This window comes from Rhinatrema bivittatum, chromosome 5 (genome assembly GCF_901001135.1).
Source record: "Rhinatrema bivittatum chromosome 5, aRhiBiv1.1, whole genome shotgun sequence".
Taxonomy (NCBI): Eukaryota; Metazoa; Chordata; class Amphibia; order Gymnophiona; family Rhinatrematidae; genus Rhinatrema; species Rhinatrema bivittatum.
Window position 1 is genome coordinate 55,213,083 of NC_042619.1, and position 17,811 is coordinate 55,230,893.

At 41.8% G+C, this 17,811-nt stretch overlaps 1 protein-coding gene across 3 annotated transcripts in view; it reads right to left on the reverse strand.

The window, feature by feature from the left end:
• MTMR2 (myotubularin related protein 2) overlaps window positions 1-17,811 on the reverse strand; it is a 105,999-nt gene that overhangs the window by 71,154 nt on the left and 17,034 nt on the right. For 2 of the 3 annotated variants that reach the window (XM_029602378.1, XM_029602377.1), the window contains exons 3-4: window positions 6,306-6,400; window positions 5,697-5,807 (exon numbers count right to left, since the gene is read on the reverse strand). In XM_029602378.1, coding sequence (XP_029458238.1) covers window positions 5,697-5,807; window positions 6,306-6,400 — 206 coding nt within the window. The remainder of the gene's footprint in view (window positions 1-5,696; window positions 5,808-6,305; window positions 6,401-17,811) is intronic. The other variant, XM_029602380.1, reaches the window with a different exon arrangement.

Consider the following 17,811-nt stretch of genomic DNA (forward strand, 5'->3'; position numbering starts at 1 on the left):
AACTATATGTGAAATATATACCTATGACGACAGAAAAATACCACTTACTAGCATGGATAGGAGTAGGTTCCAGTGGATCCATTCTGGGTCACAGTACTATATCAGATGGACATGGGGAAGGGCTTGCGGCACATGTGCTGACGCATTTCACCACTGTCATTCAGGCAATGGGAAAACCACATGATGTAAACACTTGTATAATCCCATAGCCGACCACAAGCAAAGAATAACTGTGCCTATGACTGCAGTCTTTCAAAATACAGACTAGTTTGTACAGCTGACTGGTCACCAGGCCAAGTATGAAGGAAGAGCTGACAAAATAATAAGGTGAAGGGATAGGACATCCATCCTAACTGGCTTATTTCGGCATAATTAAATGTTCATGCACAATATGTAGTCCTGAATGGCCAGGTTTTTCCCTGTCCTCCTAGCTTTCTCATACGACATTGTTCACTACTGTGTTGTGTAGAACTAATAGCATCTCCTAGGATGGATCCAGCACAGAGGTGTCCAAATAGTGTACCAGATATACTGCAAAGGTTTGCCCCCCTCACTCCTCCTGGGGGGAATGAAGATAGGAGTGGATCACAGCCACCACTGTCAGCAAAGCTTTCCTTTCTCTCTTCCCCCTCCCCATCCCATGCACATGGCCTCCCAACAGGAGTCGTTAGCAAGCAGCACTCCTTACCGGCTGCTGCCTCTTCCTTCCCCCTCTAATGAATTCAGAACCGCACAGAGCCAATGGGTCTTGCGAGACTACTGGGCCCCCTGCGGTTCCAACTTCAATGGGAAACCAGCAGATGAGGAGGCAGCAGCAGGGAAGAAGTGCTGCTCGCCTGAAGAAGCTGATCCCAAGGGAGGAGGGGGAAGATGGTGACACTAAGAAGTGGAGGGAGGAAAAGGAAGGAAAGATGGCGATGGGGAGGAAAGGCATAGTTTGAAGGTGGTGATGCCAAGGAATGGGAGGGAGGGAGAGAACAGAAGGTGACAATGCCAGGGAGGGAAGTGATGGTGTGTCCAAGTGAACCCAGTCTGCTGCAGCATAAAAAGCACTGAGTCAGTAAATAATCAGTAGTGATAGTAGTTAGCGTTGTAATATCAAACACCATGCTCTGAATCAAAGCACTACTACCCACAGTACCTGAATGTAATCCATTTTAAAGTGCCGAAAAGCGGAATATAAATCAAACCAAATAAAACTAAAATAAATAACGGATACCAAACCTTTCTACAAATCACTAGTGCCCAGGAGATGCCCCAGCATTCATGGCTGTGGAATGTCGAAATGGGAATGGTTGTTCTTTCTGGAAGTGCAATGCTGTTCAATAAGGGCAAGAGGGCAAGGTAAAGCGTGCAAAGGTATTTGGAATATATCGTTTTTTTCTTTTTTCATACACGCGACTCTTCCTTACCTTCTGTACAGTATTCTTTTTGATGTCCTAATTATGATAGCGTGATCTCCGGTCAAATAACTTTAATAGCAGGGCATATCAGGGCATTGATATGGCAATTCTAAACAAGTCAAAAACAGCCATATGAATAAGAAAATCAATAACTACCAAATTATTACACCTCACATGAATTAAGTAATTATGAAGGCTTTATGTATGACTGAATTTAAACTGCCAAAGGTGACTTAACACCAGTTATATGTTTTTTAATCATCAGTCTTTTTAAATTCATTTCTTTTTTTATTAATATATTTGTAAGACACCGACGACACTTATCTTAGATAGATTTTCCCAATGTATCTGAAGGTTTCATGCCCAGGGAAACACCCCTGTTGAGATGCCTTGCCCAATACTATTCATGTTTCAAGCAGGACCTCCTTCCTCAGGGGTTTTTAACCTGTCCTGGTTCAAGAGTCCTGTTTCTCATCGCAAGCTAAAGGTGACAGCTACAGCGTTTTCCCTTGTGATCCACTTTTTGTTATACCTATTTATACATTTTGTTTGAATGACAACCGACCAATGAAAAGCCAACAGATTTAAATCGAACCAATAAGCTTCTTTATATGTCAAAATGAAAAATGGAAAAATAGAAAAATAACATCTTTCCAAATTAAAGGAGGCACATCCATTCTATGTTATTATTCATACCTCGAGGTAAGCTGGACACTAGTTGAAAGATCCAGTGCTGTTCCCTGTAATTCAACAAAGTTTCAATATCCCCACCTCGGTCTTAAATAATAACTATATTGTAACTAAGCAAATGTATGTTTACAATATAGGGAGTGTTTAACAATTGATGCATCAAGATTGCTCGTATTCAACCTGCTGCGATGCTCCCATAAACTTATTTTATTAGGTCTCGATGTACGACTCACATATACTTGTGGGCAAGTGCATTGTAAAACATAAACCACATTTTGTGAGTTATAATTGGTGTTAAAATGTTTCATATAACATATTTTAGACAATGGATCTTGCCAGGTATTTCTTTTCAAGGTAGTGGTGCACATATCACACGCTCCGCATGAGATGTGTCCTTCATAGTGGGATGCATTTAGGGGTATATTTTAGAAGGGTTACGCGCATAAGGTATGCGTGTAACCCTTTTAAAACGCCCCTGCGCACGTCCAGCCTATTTTGCATAGGCTCGGCGGGGCGCACAAGCCACGGGACGCGTGTAAGTCCCGGGGCTTCGCTAAGGGGGGCGTGTCGGGGGTGGCGCGACGTTCGGGGCGTTCCAGGGGGTGTGTCGGGAGGCGTGGTACCAGCCCGGGGGCGTTCCGGGGCGCGGCCGAGGCCTCCGGAACAGCCACGGGTAGGGAGATGGCGCGCTATCTTTCTTAGTGAGATTAGGAGCATTCTCTTCTGAAATGAAGTTTTTAATATTTTTTTCTGTGTTTGCTGTGTTGGATCTGTGTTAAGGGGGTGGTAATATTTTGTGTCAGAAAGTTGTCTGAGCAGTTCCGATTCATAATCAATATGGTCCTGGATGACTACACTGCCACCCTTGTCAGCTGGTTTGATGACGATTTGGTCATTTGATGCTAGACTTTTTAAAGCCTGTATTGATTCAGACGTTAAATTAAAGAAGACTTTTGTTGAAGAATTCTCAATTTTCTCAATGTCCTTTATTACCAGATCTTTAAAGGCAGTGATGTAAGGGTCCAATGGTCAAGAAGGAACCCATTTTGATTTTGTGTGGACAACTGATGTTCCATCTTCCGGGATGTCATGTGATGAACAATAAAATTTTAAGTGATAACTTTCTTGTAAAATGATGTAGCGACGCTAACCTATCAAATGGTTCATGTTTGTTCGTCAGATCAAAGAAGAGTCCTTTTAAAACTCACTCTTAGACTGATAATGGGTACTGACAAATTAATCACGGCAGATCTTGGCGCGTTTTTGATATCAGTTGAGGGCTTTCCCAATTGTTGTTTGCTTGCATTATTGGACTCCTGCATGCTGGTCTCTGTGATGGTTGATGCTGCCACCTTCCTTTTTTGCTCTTCCTAAAAAAAGGGTGGTACCCCGCACATATGACTCAGAACAGACGGAGTTGGATTCATCAGATCCACTGGCATCATCTCCATTAGAGAGTCTTCAAAAGTGATCCGTCTCACTGTTTTTTGTGTTTTGATTGTCCTTATTGAGCCATCGATACACATTTGTAACATAATCCTGTTCATCTCTTTTAAGTTTCTTAATCTTTAGTTGTTTCAAAGAAAATCTAAAATCATCAAGCATTTTTTTTTTTATGATCACTGTTCATCCCTTCTAGATGTTCGAAAGAATGTGTGACTTTAACATGAGTTGTGAAATGCTCAATTTTATTATTGGTGTCAATAATACTCAATTTAGTGTGTTCAACAATAAGTAACATTAAATCTAGCGAACATTTATTTAAGATGGAAATCCATTTCGCCATAAACGAGTCATCTTCCTGGAACAATAGAAGTAGCTTGTGTTAAGCGCCATGTTAATTTGTAAGCTTCTGGGAATAATCTGTTGATGCAAATACTGTATTAATGTTGTCGAATGTAATTCTGATCTAATCTATTTTTTTTGCAGGTTAACATATTCGGTCTCTGTGAATGATTCGTTGCTAGAGGGTGTGTCTCCAAGCAGTTCTTGTTCCTGTAAGATGAATACTATGAATAGTAACATAGAATGGATGCTCCTCCTTTAATTTGGAAAGCTGTTATTTTTTTATTTTTCATTTTGACATATAACAAAGCTGAATGGTTCGATTTAAATCTGTTGCCTTTTCATTGGTCGGTTTTCATTAAAACAAAATGTATAAATAGCAGATCACAAAATGTATAAAATGGCGGATCACAAGGGAAAACTCTGTAGCCATCACCTTTAGCTTGCGATGAGAAACAGGACTCTTGAACCAGGACACTAATTTTTACATGCCGGTTAAAGCCCCTGAGGAAGGAGGTCAACTTCGAAACATGCATCGTGTTGGGCAAGGCATCTCAACACGGGTGTTTCCCGGGCATGAAACCTTCATATTCATTGGGAAAAAAATCTATCTAAGATAAGTGTCGTCGGTGTCTTACAAATATATTAACAAAAAAAGAAAAAGAAAAAAATGAATTTAAAAAGACCAATGATTAAAAAAATGTAACTGGTATTAAGTCACCTTTTGCGGATTAAATTCAGTCATAAATAAAACCGCATATAAGTGACCTTCATAAATATCAGAATTCATATGAGGTCTAAATTTGGCAATTATTGATTTTCTTACTCATATGGCTATTTTTGAATTGTACTTTCCAGAGATAAACAGTTGTATTACGCTGCAGCTTTTATATCTAGAATGTGATTATTTTTATTTGCCACAACACAGCAAATATCTTTGGCTGTATATTTTTCTAAGTTCCAAGTTTGGGTAAATCGAGCCCATTAAGGAAAAACAATCCTTAAAACTCTAGCATTTTAATTAGAATATCATGCCTTGTTACAACAAATTCTAGGAACTCGACTAGCTTGCATTTAAAAAAAAAACATTTACTAACGAGGATGGAACTGTCTTTGTAGTATTTCCATAGCTGAACTGCTCTCTGACTAAAAGGACCTCTAAGTAATAGCTTCCTCCTCTTTAAACCCCTAAAGTCAGATTAAATTTGAGGGAAATAAAAGACAGGAAGTGAAAAATCATGCATATGCATGAATTTTCCGGTGCTCGTCAATCTGACCCTGCTAGAAATGAACTCAAGAGCAGCTGGATGAGATCATTTTTCCAAAGGGTAAATTCCAAGCCCATAGTTGGGCTTCATGCCAAATCTGACCCTGACTGAGCCACTCTGAGGAAAGTGATCACACCTCTAGACGGACGGTCTGAATCGCTGCATAAGCTCTTTTCGGCCATGCATAAAAAAAAGGTAACTGCAAAAACCTGAAAGTCAATTTGCGTGCACAGTTTTGAAACAGCACATTTCTTGTCTGCAGATTTCACTTCCAGACGTTTCTGAGAGGATGAAATTCCAGAGAAAAAAGTATTATAAGCAAAAACTTCTTCAGTGAGATCGCTGTGGAACTTCTTCCAGTTTCAAAATTTAGCTCTTTCAGGTAACAATCCCACAGTATTTTCTGCACATCTTTTTTTGCGGAATTTTTTTTGCCTTTTAGACAGACAATGAAATTGCTGGGCACAAGAAATGCCATTTTAAACTTGAGTAAGCAAATTGACAGAAAAAAAAAAAGAAGGTCACATGCAGAGTTTAACAAACCATTTACCTTACACACAGTTTCTAGGCCGTAGGAGTTCTCCCCACGACTGGATGCACCTCCAATTTTTTCCACTCTACTAATCACACCCAGAGGGGCATCCAGAACAAATGGAGGATCCTAGTGAATGTAGGAAACATGAACCAAATTTAAACAAGACTAAAACACGTTATGAACGTCAAACATTCATTTACAATAACAACACAAAATAGACAATTACTGCGTGTACCGAATATTTGGTTTTTGGTGGGGGAAGAAAAAAAGTGAGTAATGGAAAGAAGATTCCTTTAAATCTGTTTTATTTCTGATGCAATAAATGGTATCTAATGCTGCTGCGTTAGGCTTGTCTGCTGTTTTGGCAGACAGTACTAAATCCCACAGCCAGCAGCCCCTTTCTAGCGCTACCAGAAGTGACCAAGACACAATTAACAATGTTGTATATAGATCTGACGTGAGAGAGAAGTCACCTTCTTTTATATAGATCCACATGCATTTTTAATAATAGAACTCTGTAGACAGCATCCAACCCTGATTTGAAAGGACACATGAGATTTGTATTATTTTGCAGAAAGTAGATAGGACTGGTGCTTTGATTAATACAGGAAGAGAAAGCCTTACCCGCTCCAGGCTTCTGAAATATAATCTGTAATTTGTAACAGTCAAGGTTCCATGAAGAGCACCAGTGAATGGGCAGATGTAAGTGACATCTTTGGCTACAAAAAAATTACAATAAAAATACAGCTTAGCACAAGGCATGAAAGGGAATATTAGTTCATAATATGTTGACAAAAGGTTTGTAAGGTTACTTTATACCTTCTTGATGACAGCTTCCGAGATATTATATCTACAAAAGTGTATGAGCTAACTGAAGGTACAAGTCAACCATATTTTATTAGTATTAAGAGGCAGAGGACATTAATTCACTAACAGCAAAAAGACATCATTTTAAAATCAGCTCAGATTTTACAGACATAGGACCTGATTTACTAAACTAGCATAGAGAACAGGAAAAAAAAGCCTTAAGTACATTAAAAACACCAGTAGAAACCTGGCAACACTGAGTAACACTTATGCAAAAGTACACAGCCCTGGTCTTCTGCATAGTCAAGCTATGGGTCAGATTTTAAAAGCCCTACGCGCGTAAATCCAGTTGGGGTTACGCGCACAGAGCCTATTTTGCATAGGTCCGGTGACGCACACAAGCCCCAGGACGCACATATGTCCCGGGGCGGGGGCGTGGCCAGAGGCCTCTAAGCTGGGGGATCGCGCACCGGCACTCGGCCGGCACGCGCATCCTACGCCTGCCCAGAGGCAACTTGCAAAACAAAGGTATGGGGGGATAGGTGGGGGGGGGGGGGGGGGGGGGGGGGGCGGCGGAAGGAAAGTTCCCTCCGAGGCCGCTCCAATTTCGGAGCGGCCTCGGAGGGAACAGGGAAAGCCATCGGGGTTCCCCTAGGGCTCGGCGCGCTCAAGGTGCACAAGTGTGCACCCCTTGCGCTCGCCGATCCCGGATTTTATAACATGCTGGGTTGCGCGCACAAATCTACGCCCGCGCATACCTCTTAAAATCCAGCCCTATGTGAATTAGCCTGGATCCTAGACCAAATACATGCAAATAATTGTAAATACAGGGAAAATGAAGCCGATCAAAGCCCTTCAGGACCACAGCTGTGCACGACTGTTCTAAAGCTTCAGGAGGTACAGGGGAGACATGACACAAACCTTCAGATACCTGAAAGGACTAGGGGTCATAAAATGAAACTCCAGGGAGGAAGACTCAGAACCAACATCAGGAAATATTTCTTCGCAGATGCCTGGAATGCCCTTCCAGAGGAGGTGGTGAAGACAAAAATGGTGAAAGATTTCAAAGGGACATGGGATAAATACTGTGGATCCTTAAAGACTACAGGATGGAAATGAAGAAAAAAGTGCATAGGGGTAACTTGCTGATGTGGCAGTTACTACTCTTAACCATTAAGCCTTCATACTGTGAAACAACTCCAGTATTGCTCTCTGCTCCAATACTGCTTTCTGCTTTAACGGTAGGGGGAAAAGAAAAAAAAGGGGAATTAGATTCAGACAACAACAAACCAGGACACTAAATTTAAAGGCATGGGAAATCAAATAAGCATGGGGTTAACTTGCTAATGTGGCTGTTACTACCTTTAACCAATAAGCCTGATTCTATTGATGAGCTTGCTGGGCAGACTGGATGGTCAGTTTGGTCCTTTTCTGCCATCATTTCTGTTTCTATTACACTCTGAACACTGTGCTCAGATCTTATCTGTGCAATTTTCTCTTTAGAAACCTCTTTCTTCCTTCACAGAAGCTGCTAGTTGAATTCCTGGGAGGTTGGCCAAGCAGCTTGTGATAATAAATAATAAAAGTCTTTGGATCATGAGGAACATTAAGAGGCTTTTAAGTATGGAATTTGTCTGCTAAAATAAAGTATCAATGTCTTTTAGGTAAAAAGTTTTCAATATATTACACTTGTTTTGACACAGTGCAGCCCTAATAGCTGTCTGTATTGGTCTTGGCATAAAACCAGTCTTAGAGGGCTGCAATATCTTTTAAAGGACTAACAAACAAGATGTTGCAGTACAGGAGCTTTCAAGACCACACAAGTCCCTTTATCAGAGCTCTGTGTGGTCTCAAAAGCTCATAAACACTGGGTTGTTGTTTTTTTGTTGCTCTTGATCCTCCATAAAGGTATCGCAGGCTACTAGACTGCTTGTTTTGACACAGAGGTTAAACAGAAGTTCCCCCTTGACACAAAGTCAGGAAACTTTATTGGCATGACAATTTGTACATGCATTACCACAGAGAAGGCAATTTTAAAATCTATTTCTATAGGCAAAAGCGTGCTTTATCAGCGGAAATGGGCTTCTAGATAATTTTCCACTGCGTGTGAATGTTTACTCACAGTGTGCAAAGGCATTCTCAGGGGCAGGGTTTGGCAGTTAGGCACACACTTTTGAATTTTCAAAGGCATGAGGGTATTTTCGCAGAAAAACTACCCACACAAATTACCAACTACAAATGCGTGTGAGAAGTTGTCCTTGGATAATTTTCAAAGTGAAAGTATGCACAGATTTTCACTTTGAAAACTGATGCCAAGTTCATGGGTAAGAAACATCTGTGGATGTTGCTGCAGGTCAACCTCTGGTTTATCCTCAGAAATGAGCTCTTTGGGTATTGCCCACCCTGTACGGGGATAAAAAATACGTGTGGTTTTCAACACTTATCCGCTCACTGCGGTCACAACATTATAATCAACCGAGACCCTCCGGTCAAGCCCATCAGTCTTGTGCACGCCCATGTCAGCAGAGGCAACCCAGGCAGAGCCCGGCAGCTCCACAGAAGCAGCCACCTACTTTTTGAAACTCGCCAAGTCACCGCCACCGCTTTTCATGGGAGGTCATCTCCAAATATTTTTACAACATTTGGGAGTCGATCACCTTGGATTGTTGGATTCTCGAGATCATCCGAGAGGGTTATCGCTTGAACTTCATAGCTTCTCCATCCCTTCCTCATGTAACCCCTCTTCGAAAGGCATCGACCCAGTTACCATCGCTCCAGGCAAAAATATCAAGTCTTCTACTGCAGAAGTCTGTTCAAAGGATTCCACAACAACAACAGGATCAGGGATTCTATTCCCAATACTTTCTCATCCCAAAGAAGTCAGGCAGGCTTCGCCCCATTCTAGACTTACGGAACCTCAAACAAACATATTTAGAAGGAAAAGTTCAAGATGACCTCTCAAGAACATCCTCCCTCTCCTACAACCCAACGACTGGATGTGTTCCATCGATCTGAAGGAGGCAAACTCCCATATACCCATGCACCCCTCCTCCTGGCGCTACCTCTGTTTTCGAAACCAGAACAGACACTATCAGTACAAGGTCCTGCCCTTTGGCCTTTCCTCAGCCCCGAGAGTATTTACGAAATGCCTAGCAGTGGCAGTGGCTCATCTCAGACAGACAACTGTCAATCCAGATCTTTCCCTATCTGGAAGACTGGCTTTTAGTAGCATCAGACCCAAATACTCTGAAGGCACACACAGTACGCACGATCAATTGTCTACAAAACCTGGGCTTCCTAATAAATTATGAGAAATCGCACCTACAGCCTACCCATTCACTGCAGTTCATTGGGGCCCTCATCAGTACGGTAGCGGGAAGAGCCTACCTACCACAAGACAGACTCCTGACTCTGTCCTGCCTAGCACAATGCTTGCTCAGCCAATCTCATTCCTCTGCACGTCGAGTACTTCAGCTGTTGGGTCATATGGCAGCTATTCATGTTGTGCTATTCATGTTGTGCCTCACACGAAACTACACATGTGCTGCTTACAATGGGGGCCTAAAACAACAATGGTCTCAATTCCTCCAACCACCAACGACCAAGGTACAGCTAACCAAACCAATGGTCAAAGACATTCAATGGTGGCTCTCTCTCACCAACCTAACCACAGGAGCTCCCTTTCGAGTTCCTCTTCATCAACTAATACTCACGACAGATGCCTCCAGGAAGGGTTGGGGAGCCCATCTCGCTGATCTCAAGACACAAGGCTTATGGTCTCCCGAGGAATCCAAATACCAGATCAACCTCCTGGAACTACGGGCAATCTGGTGAGCACTACAGACCTTCTCCTCTTAGGTCAAAGGACAACCTCTCATGGTGTACACAGACAACCAAGACATCGTGTTTTACATAAACAAAGAAGGAGGGTCTGGTTCATGGACACTCTGTCGGGAAGCAATTTGGTTGTGTCTGCCCAATGAAGTATCCAAAGTATCACTCCAGGCCACCTACTTGCCAGGTCTGGACAATGTCACGGCGGATCGCCTGAGCAGAGTTTTTCACCCACATGAATGGACTTTAAATCGAGAGGTAGCCCTCACCATATTCCAACAGTAGGGCTTCCCAACAATCGACCTCTTTGCCACGGAAGAGAACTAGCAAACTTGAGTCTTTTGCTCCATTTACCCCAGCAAGATTCATTACGCTCCGGACGCCTTCTTCATTCCATGGATGGAGGGCTTGCTGTATGCCTACCCTCCCATCCCTCTAATATCAAGGACAATTCAAAAATGTATTCAAGACAAAGCAGACATGATTCTCATAGCTCCAGCTTGGCCGAGACAGCCATGGTATGCGTATCTCATTCGGCTTTCCATAGCCCCACCCATTCTTCTGGGTGCCAACCAACAACTCCTCACACAGGAAGGAGGTTCACTCCTCCATCCGATGCATCAATCCCTCCACCTGATGGCGTGGAGGTTGAAAAGCAGATATTAAAGCACCTCGGCCTTCCTTGCCAGGTAGAAGATATACTTATTGCCTCAAGGAAACCTTCAATCAGACGAAACTATGTAGGGAAATGGCATCGCTATTCTGAATGATGCAAACCATGGAATCTTGATCTGTTCTCCTCAACTGCTACAGATCTCCTGGAGTACCTCCACTCTATTTACAAAACTGATCTAGCCACCACATCAGTTCAAGTGCACTTCAGTGCTATTGCAGCCTTTCATCACCCCCACAATGGCCTTCCCATTTCCAATCACCCTCTCGTCTCCAGATTCATGCGAGGTATGCTTCACCTCCGACCACCAGTGACAAAGCCACCTGTACCCTGGGACCTTAACATTATTCTAGAACAGTTAATGATGCCTCCTTTCAAGTCTTTAGAAAATTGCCACGTAAAATACCTCACCTGGAAAACGGTATTCCTAGTGGCGATCACATCAGCTAGAACAGTGAGCGAGTTGCAAGCCTTAGTTTACTACCCTTACTTGGAGTTTTACCACAACAAGGTTACCTTTTGATCTCACCCCACCTTCCTGCCCAAGGTGGTGTCCGCTTTTCATCTCAATCAGACCATCACCTTACCGATCTTAATGCCGAAGCCCCATCACATTGAGCATGACCACCTCCTACCCTCACTAGACTGTAAAAGGGCTCTGGCTTACTATAAACAGAGAACTCAATCTCCTTCCAGACCTTCTCAGCTTTTCCTCTCTTTTTTTTTTTTTTAATTTAATCTTTATTAGTTTTTTAAATCATGACACAATATTGTCATTTACACAATTTGGATGTCTATTTTCATAAATTTAACATACAAAATATTATTTATATTTAAATATCATTTTCATATAAATTCAATTAAGAAAAAGAGAAAAATAAATTTGACAACCTTTTAGACATCCTAACCCATGAAGTAGGAGAAATCAACATCATAACTGAGCAAGTAACAAAGTAATTCAGTCTAATTATATTAACTGGAAATTACAACCCCTTTCTTCATTACTCTATGAATACTGTTTATCAGAAACCACTTCCCCCAATAAATTCTTAGCCTCCAAAAATTTTTTTAGATCAGAAGGTTCATAATAGATATAATTTATATTATTCATTTTTATCATACATTTACTGGGATATCGTATTATCATCTGGGCACCCACTCTGTCTGCTAGTTGTTTTAGAGCCAAGAATTCCTTTCTTTTAGTTTGCGTTTTCTTAGTTACATCTGGAAAAATCCAGATCTGTTGTTCATAATACTTTACTGATCTATTCCTTAGGAACAATTTTAATACCATATCCCTGTCTGATGGAAAAATAAACCTAACAAGCACAGTTCCTCTTTTAAGAACCATCTCTTCATTTGACATTTCAAGCAATTCTGAAACGTTTAGTGGTCCTTGTTGTTGTTGATACTGTTGGTCTCGCTGTTCTGCTAAATCTTTCTCTCTTCTCTCAGGAAGGAAATATATTTTTGCCAGAGGTGGAATTGTTTCATTCGGAATTTTCAATACTGTACCCATGTATAGTTTAAATTGCTCTTGAACTGAAATTCCTGCAACCTGTGGAAAATTAATGACCCTCAGATTCAAGTATCTCAGTTCATTTTCAATTTTCTCGATTTTTATATGATGTATCGAATCTCCTTGTATTAAACTCGTCTGTATTTTCTCTATTTTTGAAACCCTCTGATCCATTTCCTGCATCTGTGTCTTTTGCGTTTCATTTTGTTGTTCAATATTTAGCATTCTTTTATTCACGTCTGTGACCACATTTGTAAGAGTTGTAATAGACTTTTCCAAAGTCATTATGGCTGTCCAGACGTTATCTAATGTTATTCTATGAGGTTTCTCGAATTTTGGGGGTACCATGGGTTCTGACACTGAGGCATAGACACTGCTCACAGCCTTGTGTGTGTCTGTGCCTAGTCCTTCATCCTTATCACAAGGTTCTACATCACCTCCTTCTTGTAGTTCCTTGTCCCCTGTTATAACAGATTTTGACTCAAAACTTTGTGATGCAAAAAGTTCACCAAAGGGGGGTGAAGGCGTATTCGGTCTCCCGGACTTAAAGATGTCAATGAGGCAAGTGATTCCTCTTTGTGCTCAACTAAAGGATTCACAGCGCCTCCTTCTACGGGAGTAACGTCTGGGGCTGCGTTGAAAAATGTTTCGATTTTGGATTGAGAAGGGGTTACTGGGGAGGAAGTAGTTGTTACCTCCCTCAGTTTCCCCTTCCGTTTTGTATGGGGCATTCTTTAACACCCAAGAAGAAAAAAATTCAAGAAGAAATAAAACTTTTCAACCCTTTCCAGTACTTTTTAGTTGATTCCACCGATGGAGGTTTCAGAGATAGAATAACTTTTAAAAAGAAATCGCGTTCTTACTTACTTTTAGTGGAGGAGAAGAACTAATTACTTCAAAAAACGCAGTGGGGCTTCCAGGCAAAGCCGCGCGCCCCTTTGGCGCGCGCGGCTTAGGCAGCGCGCCGGCGTCAGCTGCGCGCCGCAGGGAGATTAGCTTTTATAGTCCTTCTCACCGGCTCCAGGTCGATGACGTCAAACCCGGAAGTCCTCGCATTATCCGTCGGGCAAGGCACTCCTTCCCCCGGTCCAGCAAGTATTTGCGGATGTTCCTTTTCTCCTCCACCTCAGAGTTTGACTTCAGGAGGGTTAGCTTTTATAGTCCTTCTCACCGGCTCCAGGTCGATGACGTCAAACCCGGAAGTCCTCGCATTATCCGTCGGGCAAGGCACTCCTTACCCCGTTTTCCTCTCTTTTAACCCCAACAACCCTGGTCTACCATTCTCTAAAAGAACTATTGCCAGTTGGTTATCGCAATGCATTCAGTTCTGCTCCGAGAAGCGCTCTATTAAACTTGACCAAAGACCTCATGCGCACCAGATACATGCCACAGCAACATTGGTTGCCCATCTAAAGAAAGCACCATTGCTAGACATCTGCAAGGCAGCTACTTGGTCCTCCATTCATACTTTCACGTCACATTACTGTCTGCAGCAACAAGCGGCCTCTGATGCGGCACTGGGCTCAGCAGGCTTGTCAAACCTTCAACACCGATAAGACTGTCTACTCTTTCTACAGGTTAGTGTCCTGAGCTTCTAACACGTACTTTGCATGGACACAACCCAAAAGCTTGGGACTCCCAGACAGCATGGCTAATTCAGCCCTGCTATCGATGGGAAAAAGCAAGTTTGCTTACCATAGTGTTTCCGTAGATAGCAGGATGAATTAGCCATGCGATCCCGCCCGCCTCCCTAAACAGTTCAAGAAAAGCCACTTTAATTCATTAATTCCTGCTTAGCTACAAAGAGACTGAGGGGAGAACTTGGGTTTACGCGGGAAGACAACTGCGCAGCCGCACAGAGTCAAAGCTCTGTGACTCACTGAGAGAATCTCTGCCTACTTCGGTCACGTGCAGGCTCCCAGACAGCATGGCTAATTCATCCTGCTATCTACGGAAACACTGTTTTCGGTAAGCAAACTTGCTTATACACTATAGTTCCTTTAAAAAAAGGAGACTATTTATAAATTTTAAATATATTAACAAAGCACAAATGACTTTGTTGAGAAAGTAAGAAGACAAAAAAAAGAAAAACTGATTTTCCATCTGTCTAAAAATAGAAATACAATACATCCCATAATATACGCATGAGGAGAGTAGAGATAAAAATAGGAGACAAAGAAATTACATAACGAATAGCATTAGCAAGGGGATTCGAAGGCCTTATTAATACTTAATCAAGACTACTGGGAAGCTATGGGAACAGGAGAAGATGCTAACACCCTCCTAGCATCAAGGAAAGATGCAATATTTAACAAATATTTACATGGATACATATAATAAATGTAGTTCCCACATCTAAAGTATCTTTTCTTAAATTCAAAAACCCCTGGCTTTCTTGGGTGACTAAAGATTTCTGGAAAAATTCTTACTTTCCAACCTTAAAACGAAACATTCAAATTTCGGAAATACAGAGACATCACATAACTTAGATCAAAATCAGAAACTAAAGAAACTAAGAGTTGCTCATTCAATAATTTCTGGACCTGTTGTCTCTAAAACTCAAGCAAGTTTAACATGGGAACATTTCCAGTAGCTCTTTGGTCCACCTGAGCTGAGACGGGAGGTGAAGAAGGAAGAAAAGGTATTTTATTAATAGAAGGAGACCTATCAGGGAAAATATAAAGATCATCATAAAAATATTTTTTCAAAGTCGCCAATGGAATCTCCTCCATTATTTTAGGGAAATTCAAATCCCGAAAATTAAGCCTATGTGAAAAGTTTTCCAGAGACTCTATTCAATGAGAAAAAAAAACTACATTGACAAGTTAAATGTAAAACATTGATAAGACAGGCTAAGAGAAAATATGAAAAGTGGCCATAGAGCCCAAAATTCACAATAAAAAATATATCCAAAGCAGAAAGCCTGTGAGGGAGTCGGTTGGACCATTGGATGATCAATATAAATCTAACATTGTTCCTGGTAATTTAACCTTGCCTGGTAGTTACCTCCCCAAATAGTCTGTTCGACTTTTTCAATCACTGTTCAATGTAATTTACTGAATATGTGGTGCTTTCCCATGAGGTGTGCACTACAAGAGCTGTAATAGTTGCCATCTTTAAACGTGGCCAATGTTCAGTCATTTGTGATCTAATTGCTTGGCTAATGTGACCCACATAAACCTTAGGTCGAGGACATATTAGCACATAGATGATATTTTTTGATTCACAGTTGGTGATTGATTTTCTTCTAATCTGATAGCAGACTATTTGGGGAGGTAAATATCAGGCGTAAATTACCGGGAACAATTATGGATTTATATTTTACAAACAGAATCACCAAAATGGTTGAATGAAGAGCTGGATTGGCTTTCATTGGTTTAAATCTAGGTGGTAAGTGACTGGTCGCTTCTGAGTCACATGATAATATATGTAAACAGTGAAGATTTGTTTGAAGTGGGCCACTACCAGACATATAGTGAATTCACTAATACATTTAAAGGATGCTAATTAGACACATTCCTACTCCTATTGCAACCTAAAACTTAACTAGGAACTGAACAAATTTGAGATGAAGGCAGCAGTCCAGCAGCAAGAGGGGGGGGCTTCCCAGTCTTTTGCATTGAATGTTACATGTACGATTTTTTTTACCTACCAGTGAGAAATTGTTCATGTGCATGTGATGCAAAGAGTTCCTGTCTCTCAGAGAATGAGTCCGATCTCTGGAGGCTAGAGTGGCAGACCTGGAGGAGCTGAGGAAGACAGAGAGGTATATAGATGAGACCTTCAGGGACATAGTAGTCAAGTCCCAACTTCAGACTGGCAGCCCTGGTGCTGCCTTGGAGGAAGAAGGTCTCATGATGGGAGAGCACCAACCAGGTGTAGCAGGAAAGGATCCTGTAGCAAGGACCTGCTCTCTAGGTGATGCATTGTCCTTTCGCACTGAGGATATCTCCCCAAGGCCTACTGCCCAGGAGGGAAGGGTTAGGTCGGCCTTCATAGTTGGTGATTCGATTATTAGGAATGTAGATAGCTGGGTGGCTGGTGGGCGTGAGGATTGCCTGGTAACATGCCTACCTGGTGCGAAGGTGGCGGACCTCACGTGTCACCTAGATAGGATTTTAGACAGTGCTGGGGAGGAGCCGGCTGTCGTGGTACATGTGGGCACCAACGACATAGGAAAATGTGGGAGGGAGGTTCTGGAAGCCAAATATATGCTCTTAGGTAGAAAGCTTAAATCCAGAACCTCCAGGGTAGCATTCTCTGAAATACTCCCTGTTTCACATGCAGGTCTCCAGAGGCAGGCAGAGCTCCGGAGTCTCAATGCGTGGATGAGATGATGGTGAAAGGAAGAGGGATTCAGTTTTGTAAGGAACTGGGGAACCTTTTGGGGAAGGGGGGGGGAGTCTCTTCCGAAGGGATGGGCTCCACCTTAACCAGGGTGGAACCAGACTGCTGGCGCTAACCTTTAAAAAGGAGATAGAGCAGCTTTTAAACTAGAACAAAGGGGAAAGCAGACAGTCGCTCAGCAGCGCATGGTTCGGAGAGAGGTATCTTCAAAGGATACTAATGATGCATTAGAATGAGGGCATCCTGACAGTGAGGTTCCAATATGTCAGCAAGCCTTTGGCACAGAAAAGGATGAGAAATAATAGCAACAAGTAACTGGAGCAAGGACTAGCAATCAGGAGTTATTAAATAATGAATTGAATGCATGTATGTTTTATTCCTTTTTTGTAACTTTTTTATTTTAAAATTTTTAAGAGAGTAAGAGTGGAGATATTATCACTGGAGACATTGTCTGTTTGTTTTTTATTTTGATATTTGTAAAACTGTAAACCGGTATGATGGTTATATCCAAATAGTGGTATATACATGTTTTCAAATAAATAAGAAAAGCAGTCCAAGTGCCTGTAACTAAAAACTCACCTGAGCTAAAAAATTCTAACTTATCCCTATTAATTAAAAGCAGAATGAAAATACAAACCGCACCTTGAATACTGCGTAAAATTCTGGTTGCCGCATCTCAAAAAAGATATAATTGCGATGGAGAAGGTACAGAGAAGGGCGACCAAAATGATAAAGGGAATGGAACAGCTCCCTATGAGGAAAAGACTAAAGAGGTTAGGACTTTTCAGCTTGGAGAAGAGACGACTGAGGGGGGATATGATAGAGGTCTTTAAAACCATAAGAGGTCTAGAACGGGTAGATGTGAATCGGTTATTTACTCTTTCGGATAGTAGAAAGACTAGGGGGCACTCCATGAAGTTAGCATGGGGCACATTTAAGACTAATCGGAG